Below are 21,779 nucleotides of genomic sequence, written 5' to 3'. Positions count from 1 at the left end.
GTCGTTTATATGAAATGTATTAGTGTTGTTTTGAATTCCTGTTAATATTATTTTCTGGTTTTTTTTCAGCTCTTCGTTGTAGTCTCCAGTTTCTTGGAAACATTGCAGCAGGAAATGGAGATTCCCAGAATAGCCTTTGGAAGTGTGCTTTCCCAGATCTCTTCTTGTAAGCATGGAGGCGGGTTTTCTCCTGGTGTCATTTCTGTGGTTGTGTTCAAATCTCTTGCACATGATGGCTGTGCCCTTTGCACCATGAAACTCTGAAAAATAACTTTGGTGAGGAGGGGATGGTTGAGACCATATCCTGTAGATGTTTTCTGTTAGCCAACCGCAAGGGTCAGGGCCTTTCGAAACCTGCTTGTTCCACACTAACCGTAAATTGGTTTAATTTGGTGGAAACTGGAAGAAAACTCTATTTTGAATGAGGAGCTTCAACCATGAGCTCTATTTCAGATGTGTTTTCAAGCAGTTACACTCATTTCCAAGAAGGCAGCATTTTCTTTTTTCACCGCTGTGCAGGCCTTTCAGTATTGCTGGATCATGCAGAATCTACAAAGGTCCATTAATCTTTGTGTCTTCCAATCCTTTTGTCCCCCTCCTGAGCTCACCAGCATATCTTCCTGGAGGTTTCGTCATGTTTGTGTAATGAAATATTAAATAAACTATTCTGGGCAGACACATGGCAACGTAGTTGATGTGTTTGCCCAGACTTTTCTTAGTGAGCTGGTGACAAAGGCTTGAGAATTGTTCTGAGTGGGTTTTGGAAGCCTGTTTGTCAGCACTGGGTGTAGAAAGACCTTATGAACAGAAAAGCAGTTTATTGTTGTTTCCCCCAGTTTCTAGCTCTTCAGTTAGTTCTAATTTCGCATGAATATTTTTAAGTTTCCTGTTAAGTTTGACCTTCAGCTGGGACTTGGGGTGAATTCTGTCCCTCTTAGGCAGAGACCAACTCGTGGTTGTCTGGAAGAGCAGCTCAGTGAGCTGGGTGCCACTGGCCTGCTTTTGCAGGCTCCTGTTAAGGTGCTGTTCCCCCTGTTCTCCCTGGCAGGACGTGCCTGCCGTACAGCGACAGGAGGGTTGTTGCCTATTGCTGCATGGTCCTGTTCACCTGCCTGGACCCGGGGAAGGTGGGAGAGCTGCTGCACCCCAGGAACTTTGCTGTGGCTCTGCATGTGCTGAGAGTCTACAGGGAGCAGCTGGAGTCCGAGTGGTCGTATGTATCTTTAGAGTTGGCTTTTCCTGGTGTAAATCTGTGTTAAAATGTCTCAGTCTGTGACACTGCTACGTGGTAAATGCAGATCTATTTAGCAATTAGCCACTTAGTACAGAGGGAATTTTCATGATAGTTTCAATGGCTGTCTTGATTGTTGCTAAAATAAGACTACATTTTTTGTTGTGGATATATAACAGAATTTTCAAATCACGGTCTGTTTTTCTTTTTTTTAATGTAACAGGGTTCTAACTAATTTATATTTGTGTGCTGGTCTGTGGAGGTTTTTTAAAGTTAGCACAGACAAGGAAGACTTGTATGAGTAGTGCTTGGGAGTGCCACACAAAACCTGGGGGTTTTCTTTTTTTTCATTGTTAACAAATCTGTTGTCTAGTGCAATGTGCCATCATTTTTATACCAAAACAGAAGACGTTTTGTTTGTGAATCTTTATTTTCACCCTTTAAGGCACCTAATCAGTGGTTTTATTCTACTGAGCTTTTGTGGGTTTTTTTGCTAATGGCCATTCTTGTAAATATTGTTGTCAGTTATGCATTTGATAAATGTTCTGCCCTGCACAGCAAGGATACACGGTCAGCAAATTATGTGATGTATTCCAAGGGGGAAAAAAATGGTTTGTATGTTTTTGTAGCCTTCTTTTGAAGGTCATGTTTAAATTCAGAATTTAATTAGGAAGAATTGTGGGGGTTTTACTAGTTGTTTGGAAAATATCTAAAGAGATTTAAGATGGTTGAATGAAAATCAAATGTCATTTAATAGTTGGCTTTTGTACTGAAAAAATGACTCTAAATTTGTTTGTGGCTGGGCTTTTTTTATGACAAGGTCAATTTGCTTAGGACATAAATAGTTCTCAGAAAGCAAACTGTAAATTAATTTCAGGGTCAGGTGACGAGACTTCTGTTGGAGAAGTGGCAAACTAAGTCTAGTTTTGTCATTTGCAATAACAGAAAAGTTGGTTTCCAGATAATTATCTTGATAATCCTTAATTTTCTTTATGTATCGATGGGCTGAAATGTGTTTTGACTGAGATATGAAAGCTGTGGTGGTAAATGTATGTTTCAAAGGTAATTGCAGAATAAATGCAACATGAAAATGAATGCTGAGGGATCCAGTTCCCTAATCTCTCCAATCTTAAGTGCATTCTGTGGATGTTGTGATGAAAATGTCTTACCTCCACTGTGGATGTTTGAGGTGAGTGGGAGACTCTCTTCAGGGCTGTCTTCAAGTTAAAAAGGGGTAAACTTGTATACAAGATAGAAGACCCTGATGAAGGAAAAGAGAGGAGTGGAAAGGGTAACCCTGGCCCTACCATAGGGCATTTGCAGAAAGTTTGCCCTCTGATTCCTGTCAGAATGCTCAGTTCCTCGTATGGGGAAAAGCACTGGAATTTCTTCCAGCCCTTAAGAAAATAATACATTTGGTTTTCTTTCCTAGTACTTTATTGGCTTGTAAAGTCTCAGAGCTCATTATCAGGTTTTCCAATTGAAAGAAAAAGTGATGAGTTTGTAGTATGTTTCTTGGCAGTTTGTGCAGTCTGAATTATAAATGGAAATCTTTCAGGAATGTTGGCTCTGAAACACAGGTCAGGTGCATTCACAAGTGCAAAATCTAACCCAAAAAGTGCATTGCACCACTGTAATACCAAACACTGAGCAGGTGTTCAAACAGCACTGCCTTGAAAGGGAAAGAGATAATTACTTGCTCTAAAGGGGCTGATTTTTCTGAATCTTACTAGTTCTAGAGCCTTTCTGTGATTCATCTTATACCTGTTCCCCCCATTTCTTCACCTTCATTTGTTCTTCTAATACTGCATTTGTTTTGTCTCCCTTTCAGGGGCAGCTAATGATCTATGACTTCCAGCTTTCTCTGCTCATGATCAGTTCTGGATTAGCATTCCCTCTAAAATGCTTCCTTGTACATGGGAAGTTTTTAAACCTCTTACTTCTGTTGTTTCCACCCTCTTGAGATCTTTTTTTTCCCCTTTTCTTTTAGTGTTACTTAGTCCCCAGGAGCAGCAGATCTGTCTCTTCAACTGTGATCTTTTGGCTCTGTTTCCTCCACCACTCTCTTTGCCTTACATTTCTATTCAAAGGGATGAGCAGGTTTTCCAAGGCCTTATGTGACAGTACTTCATTTTCTCTGTATCTTCCATCTTCCCAATGTGTCTCTAATGATACATGGATTTAATTCTGAGCTGCTGACATGCTGAGTTGAACATACGGAGCCACAGGATGGTTTGGGTGGGAAGGCACTGTGATGCTTATCCAGTGCCAGCCCCTGCCCTGGGCAGGGACACCTTCCACTAGCCCAGGTTGCTTCAAGCCCTGTCCAACCTGGCCTTGGACACTTCCAGGGATGGGGCAGCCACAGCTTCTCTGGGCAACCTGTGCCAGGGCCTCCCCACCCTCACAGGGAAGAATTTCTTCCTAATATCCAATCTAAACCTGTCAGTTTGAAGCCATTCCCCCTCATCTTGTCACTGCAGTTCCTGATGAACAGTCCCTCTCCAGCTTCCCTGTAGGGTCCCTTCAGATCCTGGAAGGTGCTGTGAGGTCTCCACTCAACCTCCTCTCCAGGCTGAATGGTCTCAGCTCTCCCAGCCTGTGTCCATAGGGGAGCTGCTCCAGTCCCCTTATCAACTCTGTGGCTTCCTCTGGACTTGCTCCAACAGTTAAATGTGTTAATGTTTAAGTATCTTAAACACATAAGCAAACATCCTTACTCCAGAAGGTAATTCCCTTTTCCAGTGCTGCTTCCTTTCAGCTGCTGCTGCCTACAAAATGCTGTCAGGGAGTTGGACACGACCTTTCTTTAGGAAACAAAGCTGGAATATGCTGTTCAGTAGCTGAAATGTGTTCCCTACTCCCTCTGTTTCTGTGGGATTTCTACGAGGCCTGGAGAGCCTCTGTAACCAACTCCCTCCTTCCTCCCAAGGTGCAGTGTGCTGAAAAGGTTTGCCAAGCACTGCCCCTTTATTTGATTTTTTCAGTAGAAGCTGTTTCTTAAATATATAAAGAGCTATGCCTTAGGCTCTGGGAAATCATGGAACCTTTAAAAGGTACTTTTTCTGTGTTTCCCCAGACATCCACTTCCACTCCTCTGGGGTTTGTGTTAATCAGCAACAACACAGTGTGTTGCACAGTTTAGAAGGTGCTGTATTTAGAACAGAAATCGTCATGTGAGATCTATTTTAGAATATTAGACCCGAAAACATATGTGTTTTGTAAAATAATTAGGAAAAAATGGTACCAAATTACATTATAATTTATCCTAACCAAGACCAATGTGTATCCTAAAAGCTGTTTATTTTAGAAATACTTTGGTGCCTCCATTAGAGATGAGAGTATACCTTGTGTCATCAGTTTTTCCAAGTGTGTGCATAGGGCAGTGTAGCTAATAAGGAAAGGAAAATCAGGTTGTATTTTTGATTCCTGAAGAGCAAGGAAGAAAAATCCTCCATTTTAAAGTAAGAGGCATAATGTGCCTTTTGGCTTCCAGAAGAGTGATATTAAGAGTGTGGTCAGCTGTTTGGCATGGGAAGGAAGATTTGTTTCTTCTGTTGGGCAGTTTAGGATGTCCCCCAACCCCTCCTTCTCCTCTCCAGAAAGTAATTCCTTTTTTAATTCCAGGAAAGTCGGAGTTCTGTTGCAGGTTCCAAGTTCAACTGTGGTTTTAAATAGTATGGACAATTGGGAAAAGTTTCCTTAATTGTAGAGATCTGAGCAGCTTCTACATTCTATTTGCAGTAGCAGTGAATTGGCACAGATCTCCTCAATCTTTCAAAGCCCAACCTCACACATTTCATTATCTTGTCACCTCTTTCTTCTCGTTGCACTGTGGAGAGAGGGGACCAGGAAGTGATTTTAGCACAAAGTGCTGTTGGCTATTGCTCATCATCTTCCAGTTTTTTCCTTGGTAACTCTTCAGAAAAAAAATGTTCCAACTGCACATATGAGTAAAAATAAATCTCTTTTCAGTGCCTTTCAGAGGTAGGTATCAAGTTGAGTGGGAGTGCCTTCTGTATCAGAGAACTACTGCACATAATCTGAACTTGGCCCTCTAGACCTGGGGGGTGACTTGGTGGATGGACACTGTCGTGGCCTGCAGACAGGATGCTTCCATTCTGGGAATGCCTCTGGAAGATGGAAGGATGTTCAGTGCTGTGCTTGGAGCACAGCCCACAGGAGAGGAGTGCTGTGACTTGGGGTTCAACCTTGTTCTTCTCTTGAGTGAGAAGTGCTGGTGTTGGAGTGGGGTGAATTATCTTCTTTACAGAGGTGTTATGACAAGGCATGTTCCATTTGTTAGTAAATAACTTCATACTTTTAATTGTTGGTTTTAAAATGTTTTTGATGGGGGCTTTTCTTGCACAAGTGTGAAATATCCTTCTGCTTCTAAAATATGTTCTGGTTCCCAACAATTCCTCATGAGGCACGTTGCTTTTTAAGCATCTAAAAAGGCTGGTGATAATGCTCTGAAAGGTTAGCTGTCTGATTTTTTTCTTCAAAATTTGGATGATTTGTTACATTTGTCTGTTAAATTACAGTAAAAAGATAGCTACTTAGTTCTTACTAAATATTTTGGATAGTGGCACTATTGTAGGGTGATGAAAAATGCTTTTGGTTTTGAGATTGAAAGAGAAAGTTGCTGATCAAGTAGAGAATTGCCGCGGCTTGTTCTTGGTACTTTGAAAACATTTGTTGGGGTTTTCTTCCTCATTTTCTGAGACTGAGGAGCCTGTTCTCTAAACTTGCTAATGGGATCAAATCAACTTAATGTGGAGCATGACATTTGATGATGAAGCTGATTGCTTGCACCCAGCCTGGATTGGGGCGAGCTTAGTGGGCATTTGGAATACACTGAGTGCAAATGCAGCTCATACCACGTTGTCTTGGCTGCTTCTCAACTTCAGCCTGGTACAATACAGCCCTTGTGCTGTTAGAAAGTCTTTGAACATCTCCTCCTGTATTTATCTACTATGGATTTTTTAGGATTTTAGCCAAACAATTTTTAAAAAGTCAAGAAAATTGGCAGATTTAACACTGTTCATTTGTTCCTGTGTTACGCTTGCATAACAGCTTTAATTTTCACCGTTTCCTTCACCAAATTACAGTGGTCCTCAGTTTATCCCAGTGGTTCTGTTGTTGGCCCCCAAAGAGAGTTTCAGTCTCTTCCCAAAGCCTTTTGTGTGCATCTGACATGCCATGTTCAGTCAGTAACCCAAAACTGAATGTCTTTATTTCAGAGCTGTGGATGGGCTTACTTTTCATCCTCTTTTCCCCTGCCCCAAAATGAAAAACAGGAGAGCTGAGGACTAAAGACACTGGATTGAGTTTGCTGTGTCCTTGCTTAGCTACCTCCAAAATTTCTGTGCGTGGTAGAAAGAGCTGCAAGTGCTTTCCTCTGCTGATAGTTCTGTTATCTCTTGGTGATGTTCTTGTAAAATATGCTCATGCTCTATTCTTGATGATGCAGTAGTGCAGGATGTGGATAAGGTCAGAGAGACATTTAAATACAGAAACAGACACTTCATAGAATCCCAGAATGGTTTGGGTGGGAAGGGACCTTAAAGCTCATCTGCTTCCAACCCCCTGCCATGGGCAGGGACACCTTCCTCTATGCCAGGTTGCTCCAAGCCCTGTCCAACCTGGCCTTGGGCACTTCCAGGGATGGGACAACCACAGCTTCTCTTTTCTAAGGTGTTACATCATGTCATGAAATCAGAAGGGTAAGAAGCAGAAACTTAAGTCTGAAATACTCCAAGCTCCTCAAGCAGTAGAGTTCTAGTGAATGTGAAAAACGTGTGTGAGTCAATACAGGAGTGTAGAGCCAAGGAACGGCTGAACTCCAGCCCCTCTACTTTGCAGTAGTGATCAGGGGTGTGCACCTGGGAGCATGAGGCTTTTTTTGTGCTAATTATGGATTGCTTTTTAATTAAGAGGCAAATTTCAAGAAGGTTTCCTCAAAGTAACGTTAAACACGAAAATTAAGATTTTAATTCATGGTCCCTACCGCAGGAAAAAAATGGGGCTTCAGGCTGTGTCCTTGAAGGCACTTCCACTCTGCTGTGTTGTCAGCTGGAATCTGTACACTAAGGCCAAGTTCTGTGTTCTGCACAGCGTGGAGTGTTGTGTTTTCTTTCACAGCTCCAGGCAAAGCCTGTGCTCCTGGTTAAAGCTGAAAAATAAGGTCAGGTGTTACCACGGGGAAGGTTTCAGGTGGGTGGCTGTGAGTTGTTGGCTCAGGACTGTGGCAGTGTTCCCCTGGACTGCTCTGCTGGTGACTCGGCTCAGGTGACACACATTTGTGCTCCTGATTTCAGGGGAGCCTTGTTTTGTCAAACTTGTGCTCAGAAACTCACTCCTCAGCATGCCAGTTTTAAGTTGGTGATTCCCTATGGCTCTGCTGGGTTTTTTCCATTCGTGAATGTACAAATATCAGTAAAAAAAAGCACAGCACAACTAGTTTTTAATCCCTCCTCCTATAAAAAATGTCGTTTACAGTAACTGAACCAGTGCCGGCTCAGTCTGTTAGAAATGTACTGTTAGAAATGGAATAGCTGTTAATCTTTTGGACCTCTTGTTCTCCTATTTGCCCACTTGTCTAAAAAGTACTTTGTTGCAGCTGGAAGGCTCCTGTGTGATCTGCCTGTTAGCCGTGTAGTGGATTATGGACATGCAAAAGAAGGGCTGTCAGCAAAGGGAAAAGTAGGGAGGAGCTGGAGGGTATATTGAAATCACTTGGCTTGAATATTATTTTAGCTGTTCTTTCTCTGTGGCCTCATCAGCTCAGAGGATGCTCTGAGACTTGACCTGTTATTACTGTATATTTAGTAGCCAGACATGCTGCTTTAAAAATACATCGTTTAGTTTGTGTGTACCTATGAGGAATAAATGACACCGTAGGTGCTCTTAGGAGTGTAATTTGAAGAGATAAATATTTTTACCTACTTTTTTTTCCCCCATAATGCTGAGAGTACGAGTCTGGGTTGAAATTAAAGGCCTGTCACCTGCTATGGACTGCTGTGGGTGTAAACACTGACACTGGCACAAGGGCAGGCTGGCCACACTTTCCAGAGGAATTATTAACAAAAAAGAATAGGCTGTTGTCAGTTCTGGATTTCTGTCTTTCAGCAGACAGGACCAAAAGCATGTCACCCGTTCATCTGCAAGTAAACCTCACCAGCACTACTTGGAATAAATGTAGATGGTGCTTTTGTAGCACCAGTAACACTTTTCCTTTCTTCCTTCAGGTTGCTGATTGTTACAGACCATTTGCTGCAGTGTCCCGAGCTGGTAAAAGCCCTCTACGCCAAACTGAGCAATCAAGAAAGGTAACCCCAAAACCCAGTGTGGCTTTGAGTATTTAGCATTCCATATAGAGTATCCTGTTCACATGATTGAAAAACTGTGTGGTTTCAGAGTTGGCACAAAATCTCTAAATACATGTTTCTATGTCAGTAATGGTTTTAAATTGGTTGGTTAACATTACAGCTTAGCCACAACTGGCAGTGATTTATGTAGGGTTGCAGAATCCAGGTTGGCGCCATTACTTGGTAAAGAAATACTTCACACACAAAAAAAAGGGCAGGATTTCATGCCTGGCTCTTGATTTCAGAAGAGCACCACACCCTGCAGGGTTTTACAGCTCCATTAGAAACATCCTCAGCTGTTCATACTTCTGTTGTCATGACAAGAAATTAAAAGGAGGTCTTTACTACAGCTGGAAGTGTGTCCAGTACTGGTGAGCAGAACCTACAAAACCTACAGAAATGTGCAGATGCCCATGATTACTTAATCTTTTAATATTTCACTGTTCAAAAGCTTCAGGGAACCTTCACCTTGAAGAAGCACAGCTGGTTTTCCTTCAAGTGCTTGAGTAAATGTGTGCTGAATTAATGGGAAATGGCCATTGCTGTAGTAGAAAAATGCTCATTTACAATTTCTTTAATAGAGGATTGGGGAAGATAAAAAAATTATTTTAAGGCAATGCACTTTGGGAAAACCTGTCCTAGAATGCTACAGCTCCTCCAACTGCTTGAAGATCTTGTTGTCTTGCTTGTGTGTTCACCATGGCTGCTCTGTTCTCCTCTGCTCAGGGAAGCTGTAAGTTCCCCCTACATAGTTTTTGCGGGTGAGAGACAAAGCACTAAACAAAACAGTGCCCTAATGTGATTTTTCCTGAGTGTTGTTGTGTTTCCAGTGTCATTACAAATGAGGGTGCAGGCACTGACTGGAGACTATAAGGAAACGAAAGGGGTGTCAGGCAAAGAAAGAGTATGTGATGGGTTTGAACCATAAATTAAATATCATTAATGTATAGGGATGGGATGGGAATGGTGAGGAGGGAAATACTGCCTCTCTCCATAATTCAGGATGACCAAATGGGAACAAGTATGAGCTGAGCAAATATGTGCCTGGAGGTAGGGGCTCCTTAACCAGCTGGTGGGAAGGACTGTTTTAAGTGAATGAGCTGGGTTTAATTCTTTTGGGGAATACCATGAAGGGCAGGTGGTTTGTGTGTTTTCTGATGCCCCTGAGGACAGGCAGGACTGGGTGAGGGTGCTGTTGTCCTTAAAGCAGGAGGTGTAATCAGTCTCCGGAGAGCTCTGGGCTGATTTTGTTTTGCACCCCGTGGTGCAGAGGGGGATTGGATCCCTCGGCTTGAAGGGCTTTTGGTGCAGGATCACGTGGATGATCCCATGAGGTTGTGGCAATGCCTGCTGGCTCTCTGCAGGGGCCTGTTGGAGAAGCGTTTGGCCACAGTATTGAACCAAAAGAGTGGAAATTCTTGAATTTTTCAGCAGATTGGAGATGTCCCTGCACGTGTGTGCAGGTATTTGGCAGAAGTATTTAGAAAAAGCCTGTTTTGCTTTCATCCAAGTTAGCCTTGAGCATGGACAATGTAAGTTAATGCCCTGATTGCCTTAATTGCATTGTAAAATCTTCAGGATGTGTGTGTCTGTGTTGTCCCTTTTAGGAAGGGGTTTTTCTGTAATTAACAGCAAGAAAAATGCAGGGGAATAGCTTCAGGTGTTTCTGAGCTGCTCAGCTACTTGCACCCCTGGGTTTGGTGTCTGTGCTGTGCCAGGGGGCTGTCCTGAGGGAAGGATGCAGCCGGGGATCCAGGTGCCTGCCGGGAAGTGGGCACTGCAGTCCCCTAAGTGGCTCCACTTCATGCTCGTGTTCAGTCTGTCCCTGGCAGTGCTCACAGACACAGAGCAGCACTGAATTACAGCCACGCACAAATTCACCAGTTTGCATTTCATACAGTGCTTGCAAGTGTCATTTGAAGGTGAAAGAAGTGGAAGCTTTGAGGAAGGACCTCATTTGTCTTGTGGAGCCATTGCTGTCAGGGAAGTGTTTCAGCAAAGAGGAGTCTAAGTTAGAGGAAGAATGCCCCAAGTGGCTGGCACTCAGTGGCTGGCACGCTTGATGCAAACATTGATGATAACAAAAGCAATAGAATTTTACACTGTTAGTTTTAGGCTTAGTGAGACAGCACTGTATTTTGTAGTAATGAGCTTCCAGATTTAAATTGCACTTGAATGCTGTGGTTTATTTGCAGGCTGTAGGAGACAGAAGTTTGTTTTACTGATGATTGCAAATACTTTATTGTAGCTGTTCTAAGTTCATGCCAATTTAGTCAGCATCCAGAAGAACTGGTTTAAATTTGGCTAGAGGAGAGAAAGCAACAGATTCACAAAGTGTTCCTCAGTGATACCTAAGGATAAGGAAAATGACAGGGCATGATTTATTTTCAAACAGAAGTATAATCATAAATAAAATATACGGAATTATTTTAGATACTGAACTGAGTGTTAGAAAAATTCAGTTGGTAATAACAATTGTCATATTTGTTGTATTTAGCTCCACGTATATACATATTTGTTGTATTTAGACAAACAAGTAGAAATAAACTCTTCATCTCTATGGCTAAAGAGTCCTGAGATCATTTAAAGGAAGTGGGCAAATTGCACTGTGTGGGAGAACTAACTTGGAAAAATTAGGGTGAGTCTTGGAAGAAAACTGAGAGAAACAATAGAAGAAAGGAATGTGAGAGAACATGTACCCGAACAAAGCATGTCGCTCTCAGGAAATTATTGGCTGAATGGCAAGAGTTGCTTGAAATTCAGGGAAAGATGGGCATGTCCTGAATGACTGTGCCTGGAATGAAACTCAGGAAAACAGTTTGACTTGAATGCCTAAGGAGAACAGAAAACCTTCTCAAGCAATGTCAGGCAGGTGGTGTTTTAACGTCACTCCTGTTTTTCTGGAAGGATTATGGTTGTGGAAAAAGGCACCAATTATATTGCAAGAGGAAGGGTCATGCAAAACATTTCCCTGTTGGCGACTGTTTAATCTGTTGAATAGTTTATGTGGTGACCCTCCAGGTTGTTCACAGAAGGATTGCTTGTCACTTCTGAACGGGTATTATTTGGATTACTGGTGCAACAAGAGCTGACTAGAATCCTGCCAAGCAGGAGGTAGTGTTTTATTGGAATGACTCCTGTGTTCATCAAGTCTGTGAGCAGCCTGTGTTCTTGGCTGAGCACGTGAAGGGAAGGCCCTACACTTGGGGACAGGTGGCCTGTCAAGCCCAGCCCTGTGTGGGGGGTGAAGGACACGTCCCTTGGGTTTTGTCTGGTGGGCCGGGTGGGAAAGCCTGGGTGGGTGAGGGGTGCTGGGGACCTGGGCTCTGTCGGCCTGGACGTGTGGGCAGGGTGTGGTGCCCTGCTGGGACCTGCAGAGCAGGAGCAGGCAGAGCCTGGGAGAGGGGGCTCAGCCTCCTGTCCCAGAGGAGCTGGGAGCACTGCTGTGCTGCCGTGTTGAAAAGGGTTTTGTGCTCCTGCAGAGAATGGGTTAGTGCAGCTGGATCAGTGACACCAAGGGCTCAGTTCAGCGAGGACTGAGGAGCTGTTACGTGATTAATAGGGGTGGGTTCCTGGAGGTTAATAAAGCAGTGACCGAGCTTTTTCCACACAGAAAGACGTTTCTCTTCCCCTCCTGACAACCTGCTTGGTAAATTTAAAAGAAAAAGCATTTGAACTATTCCACATGTTTAAATGTCGGTCCTTCCATCTGAATTGCAAATATTTCAGTGAAAGGAAACCCTGAGCCTGCTCCTGAATCCGTTCAATAAATAGTGCCCTTTGAGGCTGAGAGGGTGAAGTGGGACTCAGGAGCCCAGGTGGAGCAGGGAGCTGTGGGAGGGCCTCTGCCACCTCCAAGTCCTGCTTCCACTAAATGCTTCCAGTTTGCCCTGACAGCGTGAAGGGATATTGGAAATAAAGTGACATTGAAGCAGTTAAGAAAAATGACCCGAGTACATTTTATAGAGCAGCTTCATTATGTGTCCTCTTACTTGCTGGCTTGATATGCACAGTGATTCTTACTGAGTATACAAGTAATTAACTTGGATTTGCTTAGTCCATAAAGTTGCAATTATAAAACTGTAAAGAACAGCTGATATATAAAGTACATATCAATTTTTATTTTCCTGTTTGTGCTCGGAATTGGTTTGGAGTCTTGGAGGAGACCTAGTGAAGGACTAGGGGCAAGGCAAGGGTTGTGAAAAGCTGCTATTTTCAAACAGAAGCTGACAAATAGTCTGTGTTTACTTTGCTGAACTTAACAACAGCTTTTAAGAGCTGTTTTGGTGGAAACTTTAGACAGAGGGAATGTGCAGTCACAGTAACATTGTGTTAGGACATGAGAAATTAGAAATTCAAATAGACTTGAGAAAAATACTGTCTGGGCAGATAGTATTACTTGAACGATGAATTAAATTATTGGTGTGCAGAAATAAACCAGCAGGCAGGAACTGATTGCCAGTATTGGTGAGAGTTCTTAATTTTTACAATCCCCTCTGCATGCTAATTGTTTGTAACATTTTTAAGGGGAGTATCAGTTTATTGTACTAATGGTTCTCTGTGGCTCAGTGATTAACGAGTTGTTTTCTGCTCCCAGAGTTACTTTGTTGGAGCTGATGCTGGTGAAGGTGAGTGAGAAGAGCTCTGTTGGCAGTGAGGAGCTGGAGGTGCTGGAGAGCCACGCCACCTTCCTGGCAGGCTGTTTCCAGGAGCAGTGTGGAGCCGTGCTCAGGTTCGCTGCTGCTCCACAGGCACAGGATCAGGTACGGCTTAAATGCTTTGATATGATAAATACCCTTATACTTGCTGATTTTTTTTGTTTGTTTGTTTAAATAGGCACAAGAATTTTAAATTTAAGTTGAGAACTGTTATGAAAAGATGTTAAAAATCACTTTATGAGGAGGTGATAGTTGGATATGTTAAAGAAAAAACAAAACAACAAACACAAACCAACGAGCACACAGCAATCTCTTCTTGTCTTAATTGGCTATTTCTGGAAAAGGTACTAACTTGGCAGTAACAGGCCATACACTGAGGCAATTCATTTTTTGGGGTTTTTTCCCCATTTTTTGTTTTTAATCCTTTGTGGTTACTTTCCAAGTATTCTGTGGTTTTGTTTCTTGGAAAAAAACATTTGTTTGCACCCAGCAGAAAGAGGTCTCTGTCCAACTTGAAGGTGCTGGGGCAGCAGTATTGTGAATATTATTGAATAACCCAACCTGTTTGACGCTGACTTCTTATTCCTCTCTCACAGAAACATAATGTGCTCTAAGTTGAGTGTCACTGGTAGGAAGCAGGGGTCATTGAATGAGCACCAAATATGAGTCCTAACAGCTGAATAACTGGAGGGCACTATGTGTGCATGTGTATTGTGTGTATACATTTATTCATAACATATGCTTACCGTGGGAGAAGAGAAATTCCAGCCCAAATTCATAAAGCTGTTTGTTTTCTTACCAGAAATCATGAAGAATTGCACCAATTTCTCCTTGATTGTATAAATATTTTAGGTTTTGCATAACAGTTGTGTTTGACTGCAAAAAATGCAGTTGTGCATGTGGAATCTGTCATTAAAAATGCTTTAGGCAACATGTGTGGCACTGAACTCAGCTTTGCCTGGACCCCAGGCTCTGTTCCACTGATCTGCCCTGGACTCCAGAGCTCCGAGGCCACAGCGAAAGTGCCTTTGGGAACAGCCCTCGGGCTGGCCTGGCTCCCAAAATATTGTCTGGTGTCCCATCCACTGTTTAATTTATTACATGTAGGCACTGCCTTTTTTCCTTAAGGAACCTCAGGTCTTGTAACTTCCATCTTAAACCCATGAGAAGTTAATCATATGCTTCTGCAGCACTTAAACCAACATTTAAAATAGCTTTTCCATTCTAAGCCTGACTTCAGCATCAGTCTGCTTGCACTAACTTTCAGCCATGCTTGCAAAATAAAACCCTTCCCTGGACTTGAAGTTGTTATTTCATCTCTTTATAAGGAATATCTTTTCTGCATCTCTCTCAAAATATGTTTATTTAAAAACTCATCGATTATTTCCTTATTTGCTTTTCAGATTATATTCATATCAAGATGGCTTTCAGATTTCAAAATATTTGGGGGGTTTGAACTTCAAAAGGAAGTATTCTCCTTTACTGTCTTCCTTTTGTACAGGTGTCAACCAAAAGAAGATTTGGTTGACAGCAGGGGAGGGAGTCAACCAGAGATGTTTAAACAGTTTCTTTGAAATTATTGAGTTTCAAATGTAGATAAGAATTTGGGAGTTCTTTTGTGGTTTTTAAATAGTTTGTTGCTCTTAAAAATTGTAAATAGCTGGTTACTGTCTCTGAAATACAATTGGAGTCTTCTTAATTTGTAGCAAGATAATGGCTGATGTATTTACAGTCTGGTTTTGTGCTGTTGAAGGCAATCTGTTGAATAATTTAGGGCAAGACTTGCACCTTCTTACACCTGTGTGAGATAAAAAATGGAAATTAAGCTTTAGGATCTGGACCCTGTAGTGATTTGGTGTCTTCAAGGAGCAAGGAACGAATATAATTGTAGTACTTAATTACTCAGCACTATCGTTGATGGTTTTAATTACATTATATTGATTATAGGGGTTCACAAATATTATACTGTGGGTAAGAAAGCCTGTCTTTGTCCTGGAACACACAAGGCAGGAATAGTTCCTGTGACCAATGTGTGAGCCTTTTCATGGCTGCTTGCAGTTTATGTACCACACCTTGAGTGGGATCATCTTGCAGCCCCAGCCTGGCACCTGAGCAATATGTGGTGTCCCAGATTCTGCCAAGTGCTCTTAAGGTAGTTCCTCCAAGTGCTGGATTGTCATTATGAGCAACATCAACATATTCCATGAGAAAAAATAGTTCCCTGTCTGAATAAATAATATGCAAATAAAATGGTGTGTCTTGTACCTCACCAATATGCTGCATCTCTGGTCCCAACCCTATTTACCCAAGAATAATGTAAATTCTCGCAGCCAAAGTTCATTTGACCACAGAACTTTACAGAATTCCTGCGGATAACAAAGTGGTGTCTTGCAGGCGGCGTTTGTGTCTTTAGAGCGGGACACTCCGACTGAATAAACTCAAAGAAAACATTTATACAGAAATAATTTTCTCAGCTAGCAATTTTCTGTATTTCTGCTTTTGGAAGCTCCTGTGTTTTTGTTAAAATTGTATCCCTTATGGCTCTGTTTTGGTTTCCCCATGGTTTTTCAGGCACATATAACGCTGTAGGAAAGAAGTTATTGCAGTGTAATACACTATTGTTATTTTAAAGATATGTCCTCATTTTATATAAATGTGTTCTTGGCAGTTTTAGAAGACCTGCAAGGAACTCGAGGTGCTGAGAGTTCCTGTCCCCTGTTTCTGTCCCCGGGTTTGTTTGTACAATATTCCTTGTCAGGGTTTTCAGAAATGCCCTTTCCATTCCCAGGAAGCGCTGGTGACAGTCCGGCTCCTCGATGTCCTTTGTGAGCTGACCTCCAGCAGTGGGCAGCTGGACCGGCTGCAGGCTCTGCCTGGGCTGCTGGAAGCAGCTGTGGGTGAGTGAGCCCCGGGTTTGCTGTGGGTGAGTGAGCCCCGGGTTTGCTGTGGGTGAGGGATCCCCGGGTTTGCTGTAGGTGAGGGAGCCCCCGGGTTTGCTGTGGGTGAGGGATCCCCGGGTTTGCTGTAGGTGAGGGATCCCCCGGGTTTGCTGTGGGTGAGGGATCCCCCGGGTTTGCTGTAGGTGAGTGATCCCTGGGTTTGCTGTAGGTGAGGGATCCCCCGGGTTTGCTGTAGGTGAGTGATCCCTGGGTTTGCTGTAGGTGAGGGATCCCCCGGGTTTGCTGTAGGTGAGGGATCCCCCGGGTTTGCTGTAGGTGAGGGAGCACTCTGGGTTTGCTGTAGGTGAGGGATCCCCGGGTTTGCTGTAGGTGAGTGATCCCCGGGTTTGCTGTGGGTGAGGGAGCACTCTGGGTTTGCTGTAGGTGAGGGAGCCCCCGGGTTTGCTGTAGGTGAGGGAGCACTCTGGGTTTGCTGTAGGTGAGGGATCCCCCGGGTTTGCTGTAGGTGAGGGAGCACTCTGGGTTTGCTGTGGGTGAGGGAGCACTCTGGGTTTGCTGTAGGTGAGGGAGCCCCCGGGTTTGCTGTAGGTGAGGGAGCACTCTGGGTTTGCTGTAGGTGAGGGATCCCCCGGGTTTGCTGTAGGTGAGGGAGCACTCTGGGTTTGCTGTAGGTGAGGGAGCCCCCGGGTTTGCTGTAGGTGAGGGCTCCCCCGGGTTTGCTGTAGGTGAGGGCTCCCCCGGGTTTGCTGTAGGTGAGGGAGCCCCCGGGTTTGCTGTAGGTGAGGGAGCACTCTGGGTTTGCTGTAGGTGAGGGAGCCCCCGGGTTTGCCCCTTGGCCTCTTCATGCCGGCGGGCTCCATGTTTTCCACAGCGGGCAGCCGTTATGATTCTGAGCTTTCCATAAGATAAATAAATAGGAGATCGGGTTCATCTGCATTTTCAAATATTTGATTCCTTCCTGGAAATTTGCTGCTTCTCCACTCGCTCTGTCGGCCCCTGTAGCCCAGCAGAGCCTTGACTGAGGTGTCAGCAATGTGCTGTTCGTGCACAGAGCAGTGCAAGGGGCAGCACAGCTGCTGCCCGTGTTCTTCCACTGGCTGGATGCATGGAAGAATTCCCTCCAGAGGTACAAACAGGGCTTTTCCTCCATGCCTGTTCCCTTCAGTTTCCCATATTTCTGAGAACTGAACCTGAAGTGCAGTGTGAATGTTACCAACCAAGTTCAGTGACCTTTAAAGGTCAGTGTGAAAGGAGCTAAGAAAGAGCAAGGGAAGAAAAGAACCAGGATGTTCCAGACAGGCTCTGTATAGTCAGGGAGGAATGAGGAGGGGGTGTACATACCCTGACCTGTGCTTTCCTAGTTTCAGCACTTTCTGAGACTGAGATATGCCACCACTTTGTGAGAAAATTGTAAGAACTTATGGACTGTGAAGAGAAATAGGTTAAAAAAAAACACCAAAACCCCAATTGTTTTTAGCAGTGTATTTGTGGTGCCAGAATCCTCAACAACCTCTTCAAATGGAGATGGAGAGCAGCAGCCTTCAGACTTCATGTCTGAACCATGTTGGTGTGTAGAAAGTGTGCAAAAATCCCCTCTTGGGGTGGTCTTTCATGGTTGTACTACCACAAACCACGGAAGGAAGCAAGCTGTCACAGTTCTCCTGACACAGGGCTGAATATCTGACACTGGGTTGTTTAACTTTGAGCTCAGCAATCAATAGTGAAGCTCTGTGCCAAGTGATCCTGATTTCCACGTGCTGCTGAATTAAAGTGGTTTTGTTTTCTGTAGATACCCTGAGATTAACTCACCTTGCTGGGAAACAAGCTGTGAATGTTTTCACTGCCACACATGCTGTGACAGGGCAGGAAGAAGTTTCACATCCAGCCGTGGGTTTTAAATCTCATCTCATTCGATTGATTGGAAATTTGTGTTACAAAAATAAGGAAAACCAAGACAAGGTGAGTTTACACATTGTTCTGGCAGGACTCTGACATGTAAACAGATACCTGACCTTGATGTGAATATATTGCTGGTCTAGAAATAGGGCTTGGAATTGATGGTGTAAAGGAGGCGATTTTTTTGTGTGTCTTCAAATCATTATCACAATTATGCTGAGTTTGTTAATAACAATGCAATGTTTGCCTGCTTACCTTATGCTCCAGCCCTATAGAATGCAAACCAGTGCCTAGTTCCTTTGTGGTTTTCACTTTTGCACTTTCTTTAAAAAGTCTGAGACCAAATTTCAACTTCAGGTGAAGGCAAATGGGTGGGAATTGTTACATGAACTGAATTTTAAGTCTTTGAATTAGTCCCTCCATTTTTCATGTCACTTTAAAGATGTAGGTCCGCCTCTATCAAATCACTTGGAACCCTTTATTTTATAATTCCTGTATAGAAAATCAGTTTTGTTTGCACAGTGAGGAAAAAGAGGAAAGGGCAGCAAGCTTTAAATATGATTTTTTTTTCTTTGAGTGATAAAAGATGTGGCTCTCCTCCAGGATTTGTTAGACTAACTTAATTTCAGTGAGAAAAGCACTGCTAAAAGTGTCTTTGTCTGACAAATTCTAATAGTATGGTCTTCTAAATGGGGAATATGGAAATGATCTTCCACTTCCCCGTTCGTATTAGAGTATATAATCAAAGTTTTTAATATTTCTGAGAAGTTTTATTAGTCCTGTTAATCACTCTTGCATAGCTCTGTCTCTGCCCTGCTATGATGTAATATGTGTTTGTGGAAGTGAAATACATTTTTGTGGAATACCTAATGACAGTGGAGGGGAGGGGATTGCTTTCGTTTTGAAAGGGTTGATTTACTGCTTATTGTTCTCTCTTGCTGAGATTTTCAAAGGCCCCTGGAGCAATTAAGCAGAGTTAGTGTTTTCAGTGAAAGCTGAGTATTAACTTGCTATGAACTGCCTGAAAATATTATTGCCTTATAGTGTCTTGAAAATTGCTTAGATTGGTGTGTGTGATATCACAGAACACTATTGAAGTGCCGTGGAAACTTTGGAAAGGCTGGTGATGTGATATCCTGTCTGCAGCTTCCCCTGGTTTGATACATCCAGATGGGTTCAGATAAACACACTGCTCAGTCCTGAGGCAGTTTGTGTCCATAAACACGTGCTCATGAGGAGGGGGAAGCAACTACTCCCACTGCACAGAAAGGCAGGTTCAGAGAGGAGGGTTGGGTGGTCAGCCCTCACACTGAATGAAAGCTGAGGGAGTTCTGGTTCCCAGCTCCCCTCAGAGTGGATCTCACAATATGGGTCTGATTTACAGCCCGTACTGGGTTTAGAGAGTTTGCTCTGTGTGTTCAATCAACAACAATGTGAACAGGGCAGATGGTGGGTGTACACCAAGCCAAAACCCAGTGCATTGAGGGACCTTGGGCTTCAGCACTGGCTGTTCTTTGTGTGCCTCACGGTGGCAACTGTGGGCACGAGCTGGGGAAGGGTCTTCCTCTCTGGCCAGCTTGGCTGGGAGCCTCCTGCCCAGCAGGAAAACCCTGGGAACAGCCTTACCAGAGGCTCTGGAACTGCCTGCTGGCTCTGGAACGAAGGGAGGCTTTCACATGTGCTTTTCCATGATTTCCAGTCCCGGTCGAGCTCTTTTCCCAGTAACATCATTAATACATTAGTAAATGCACTAATAGCACACTACTAATAATAAATAATAAAAAATATAGCCCCTATTTTTGTAATGGGGAGAATGTATAACTGGAGGAGAGGAGGTTGAGTGGAGACCTCACAGCACCTTCCAGGATCTGAAGGGACCCTACAGGGAAGCTGGAGAGGGACTGTTCATCAGGAACTGCAGTGACAGGATGAGGGGGAATGGCTTCAAACTGGCAGAGAACAGGTTTAGATTGGATATGAGGAAGAAATTCTTCCCTGTGAGGGTGGGGAGGCCCTGGCACAGGTTGCCCAGAGAAGCTGTGGCTGCCCCAGCCCTGGAAGTGTCCAAGGCCAGGTTGGACAGGGCTTGGAGCAACCTGGGCTGGTGGAAGGTGTCCCTGCCCATGGCAGGGGGTGGGATGGGAATGAACTTTAAGGTCCCATCCAATCCAAATCATTCTGCAATGAAGATTAGCTTCATCTTGAGAAGATAAAAGTTTTTGTGTTCTTAATAAACTAAAGTAAGTATTGAGTCGCTTTCTGGGGTTTGTGTGTGTTTTAGCATTACAGTCAGCTTTGGTTTGACATTAATCTTACCTATGACAAAATAAGAAGGATTTCGAATTTGGTCTAGCAATTACTGTTCTACAGCATAATTATGGAGTTCAGTGAATTCATATTGAAGTTGGCAATATGAGTTTTAGTAAGGGTAAATTATAATATTTACCTTCAAATTAATTTTTTCCTGTCCTTTTAGAAAATGAGGGGTGCTATCCATGGAGCTGTTTAGGGCTTGCAATTTTCTGTAAGACAGTTTCCAGCTTCTCTAAAAATCTTTCCCCTTTAAGTCCAGGAAATTTAAGGTTGTGTATTTGGTTTTGGAAATATCAGAGGGCTTTATTTTGAAATACTGAAGGGACTTATCTCAGGCAATTGTTCAGTATTGTAGCAAAAAAACCCCCAAAAACTAGTGTTTTGCTTGCAAACAGAAATGGAAACAGCTCAGTGAAAATTAGTAATAAATTGGTAAGTTCCCTTGAAGCTGCATCTATCTAACTTGTGTTCCCTTGTCCATGGACATCACTCCTTTGGCATTTTCCTGCCAGGTCTGTTCAGTTGCCTCAACTCTGCCTGTTCCCCACAGCTCCAGTCATGAGGAGCTGATGCAGTTTGAGAGGACATTCACTACTGCCAGTTCTTCTGGAACTTTTGATTTAAGTGGAGTATTTGGTGTTGTTTTTTAATTCCAGCTCTGGAATTGTGCAGTTTCACAAGCACCTCACCATTTAGTGCCTTTAGAATTGGTACCTGCTGAGAAGGAAAAAGATAAGCTTACAGGTGGTTTTGTAAATTTGAGACTAAAAATGCCATTTTTAGTTCCCCTACAATAGATCAACCTGGTGGCAGGTGATGGAGGTTCTGATTCAAGGCTTTTCCTCCTCTCACCTCCTGACCCACCATTACTGTCATCCTGGTCCTGCAGGCTGGGCTGTAAAAGTGTCGGCCTGCCCCTTTGAAAATCAGCTTCAAACAAAACACTGCTTATTATTAAACTCCTGCAGAGGTTTTCAAAAAATAATCAAAAATAGTGACTCGTAGAACTCCACATTTTTTAAAACTGTTTATGATTTTTATGACTGCATTTATTTTGGTACAAATTTCATCTACTGGAATGTGCCCTCCAGCTCTGTTCCTATGAGATCTGTTTTTCTGTAATGGACTCGATAGGAAGAGTTGCTGTGCCTGGGTAGGTTTCCTTGAGTGAAGTTGGAATAACATACATATACTTAAGGTAGAGTAATGAAACTGTCTTGAAACAAGAACTCTTGCTAGTTTTCAGTTAGAACCTGCAGTCTTGATTTTATAGGCACAAGCCTGAAATCAAATGAATGATCTGTTGCAAGAAAGGAAATAACAGTAAACCAAAACAGAACACTTCAAATTTTATAAATATTTGGCTTAGTGCTTGAGTGTGTATACATACATGCCTTGTTTTGCACAGTAA

General features: G+C 43.2%; 1 protein-coding gene across 3 annotated transcripts in view; it reads left to right on the top strand.

Moving 5' to 3' along the window:
• The window catches only part of ATXN10 (ataxin 10), a 67,281-nt gene that overhangs the window by 20,039 nt on the left and 25,463 nt on the right, over positions 1 to 21,779 (top strand). For 2 of the 3 annotated variants that reach the window (XM_051772552.1, XM_051772551.1), the window contains exons 4-9: positions 70 to 166; positions 1,049 to 1,213; positions 8,482 to 8,562; positions 13,199 to 13,364; positions 16,048 to 16,156; positions 17,949 to 18,118. In XM_051772552.1, coding sequence (XP_051628512.1) covers positions 70 to 166; positions 1,049 to 1,213; positions 8,482 to 8,562; positions 13,199 to 13,364; positions 16,048 to 16,156; positions 17,949 to 18,118 — 788 coding nt within the window. The remainder of the gene's footprint in view (positions 1 to 69; positions 167 to 1,048; positions 1,214 to 8,481; positions 8,563 to 13,198; positions 13,365 to 16,047; positions 16,157 to 17,948; positions 18,119 to 21,779) is intronic. The other variant, XM_051772553.1, reaches the window with a different exon arrangement.

Source organism: Manacus candei, unplaced genomic scaffold (assembly GCF_025592945.1).
Source record: "Manacus candei isolate 608988 ecotype Guabito, Panama unplaced genomic scaffold, ASM2559294v1 h1tg000153l, whole genome shotgun sequence".
NCBI classification, from domain to species: domain Eukaryota; kingdom Metazoa; phylum Chordata; class Aves; order Passeriformes; family Pipridae; genus Manacus; species Manacus candei.
Note: the sequence above shows the minus strand (reverse complement) of the source record. Positions and strands in the feature narration are given on the sequence as shown.